At 41.2% G+C, this 2,736-nt stretch overlaps 1 protein-coding gene across 1 annotated transcript in view; it reads left to right on the forward strand.

Annotated features, from left to right (window-relative positions):
- NOTCH2 (notch 2) overlaps positions 1-2,736 on the forward strand; it is a 175,669-nt gene that overhangs the window by 149,273 nt on the left and 23,660 nt on the right. The window contains exons 19-20 of the mRNA XM_010832827.1: positions 3-39; positions 1,314-1,515. Of these exons, the coding sequence (XP_010831129.1) occupies positions 3-39; positions 1,314-1,515 (239 nt within the window). The remainder of the gene's footprint in view (positions 1-2; positions 40-1,313; positions 1,516-2,736) is intronic.

A 2,736-nucleotide genomic window follows, 5' to 3' on the forward strand; every position in this document is an offset into this window, starting at 1 on the left:
AGTCCACTGTGAGAACAACATTGACGAGTGCACTGAGAGGTGAGCAGCCCATGTCCTCAGGCAACAGTGTCTTATGGGAAAAGGGAGAGAGGGGAGGAACCTACAGAGTACTATACTGGGATTGAGGGGCCGCATGAGGCATCACCTAGGATCCCACCGCACAATCATCTCATATTTTATAGTTTCTAATTCGTTGTGGACATCTAGTTACAAGTTTAAGGCAGAGGTTGAAAAACCGTGAGATGTTCAGTTCAGTCGCTCAGTCGTGTCCGACTCTTTGCAACCCCATGAACTGCAGCACGTCAGGCCTCCCTGTCCATCACCAACACCCAGAGTCCACCCAAACCCATGTCCATGAGTCAGTGATGCCATCCAACCACCCCTGTCGTCCCCTTCTCCTCCTGCCCTCAATCTTTCCCAGCATCAGGGTCTTTTCAAATGAGTCATGTCTTCACATCAGGTGGCCAAAGTATTGGAGTTTCAGCTTCAATGACAGTCCTACCAATGGACACCCAGGACTGATCTCCAAGGATAGACTGGTTGGATCTCCTTGCAGTCCAAGGGACTCTCACGAGTCCTCTCCAACATGACAGTTCAAAAGCATCAATTCTTCAGTGCTCAGCTTTCTTTATAGTCCAACTCTCACATCCGTACATGACCGCTGGAAAAACCATAGCCTTAACTGGACAGACCTTTGTTGACAAAGTAATGTCTCTGCTTTTTTAAAGTGAGATGAATCATCATTTATTTCTTACATAGGAAACAGAAAGAGCTATAATTCTATATCATCTCCTTTTGGTCTCTTGTTAATTTCAGTTGACAAAAAAATTCTGTTTCTTTACAGATTTGTCATCCCTCTTTAAGTAATTTCTGGGAGGTTTGATTCTTTTTTTATTATCAACAAATTTGTTCTGTTTCTCTTCCATAAAGAAATATAGAATCAAGAGCTATTTATTTGATATGTTCCTTATAAATTAAATTGACTTAGAGATAAAATGAAATGTGATACATGGAGAGCTACAGAAGGGCTGGATAAAACCTGGAAGCCTTCACTTTCTCTTGGAGTCTCTAATAAGCTCAGACTTTTAAATATTCCTCAGATCTTTTTGATTGTGGAAAGGAAGCTGAGACTCATGCTGATTGGTGCCCATTTTAGTTTGGAAAAAAGGAAAGTTTACTGGATATAGGAGTTTGGGGTGCTCAGGAGTATTTCCTTCTGTAATATCTTAGATGTGAGGAACCTCACTTTTAAAACAGCAGGTCAGAGGATCCAGATTATCTAGCTGATGTTGTTCTTTCTGTGTGCTTCTCAGCTCCTGTTTCAATGGTGGCACGTGTATCGATGGGATTAACTCCTTCTCTTGCTTGTGCCCTGTGGGCTTCACTGGTTCCTTCTGCCTCCATGAGATCAATGAATGCAACTCTCATCCATGCCTGAATGAAGGAGTATGTGTTGATGGCCTGGGTACCTACCGCTGTATCTGCCCATTGGGCTACACTGGAAAAAACTGTCAGGTAATTAGATTTCATCCCATTCATTCAGCTCCCGCAGAATTGTTGAATGTTACATCTGTTCCTTTCCTAGGCAAAATAAGCCCCACCTAAAAGAGAAAATTTGGGGTCTTAGGAATGTACCCAAAATAAATCTGGACAGCTTCTTAATTATACTTCTAAGATAACTAAGTTAATCTAAGTTCTTAGATAACTTCTAAGAACTACCAACTTCTTAACCTGGTAGATTCCAAAATGGTGATACTGGCAAGATTATATGGGTTAACACACATTAAATTGTTACAGCAGGCTAACCTAGAGCTGCAGAAAGTGCATATGGGAAATAAGCACATTGATATCATTTAGGAAATACAGAAAGGGAAATAACAATCAAAATAAAGTTTTTAAAATTCAGATACAACATCTAAGGGGATAATGATAATTATGCAGTCTCAAAACCAAACTATTCACATGTCTTTCAAATTCAAATATTTAATATTCATTTTCATAGACTCTTAGGATAGAAGGACCCCTCAGAGCCTGCTAGTCTAGCCTTTCATGAAAGAATAAATTGAGCCTGAGAGGGTCAAAGTAACTTTTCTAAGGTTGCACCCCAAACAGCATTGTGTTTAATTTTATGCAGTTTTACCTCTCAAACAATGATGGAATGATAGAATATCATACCAGCAGTCCAAAGAATTTAGAAATAAATGCCCAAATGTAACTAGCCTTTCAGAGTACACTTCAGTGAAGCTTTGGCTGTATTGGACATGCAGATAAGCACCTCTGCATATTAAACAGCTTACTGCTGATTCTCTGGATCAGGAGGCTATTCTTCATGGGGCTTCTGCTGTTCTCACAGCGTGGTGGCCCTCTGCCCTTCCCCCTCTTTCACAAATGGTCAGTGTTGTGAGTACAGCCTTCCTCTCCCCAGGAGCCAGGCCACCACATGTGAGTTTTGGAGAAGGTGCTAGTCCACTTGCACCCTTTGCCTCTTGCTTTTCAGACGCCTGAGTTTCTCCCATCAAAATAAGTTCTTTGTTTTGTGGATAGGTTCATTTGTGCCGTATTTTGGGTTCCACACATGTGATAGCATGGTTTTTCCCTCTCTGACTTGACTTGACTTACTATGATAATTTCGGGTTCAACCCATGTTGCTGCAGATGGCCTGGTTTCATTCTAGTAGGAGTCCATTTTATGTGTGTGCCACATTTTCTTTATTCATCTGTCTGTGGGCATTTAGGT

This window comes from Bison bison, unplaced genomic scaffold, assembly GCF_000754665.1.
Source record: "Bison bison bison isolate TAMUID 2011002044 unplaced genomic scaffold, Bison_UMD1.0 scf7180017862278, whole genome shotgun sequence".
NCBI lineage: Eukaryota > Metazoa > Chordata > Mammalia > Artiodactyla > Bovidae > Bison > Bison bison.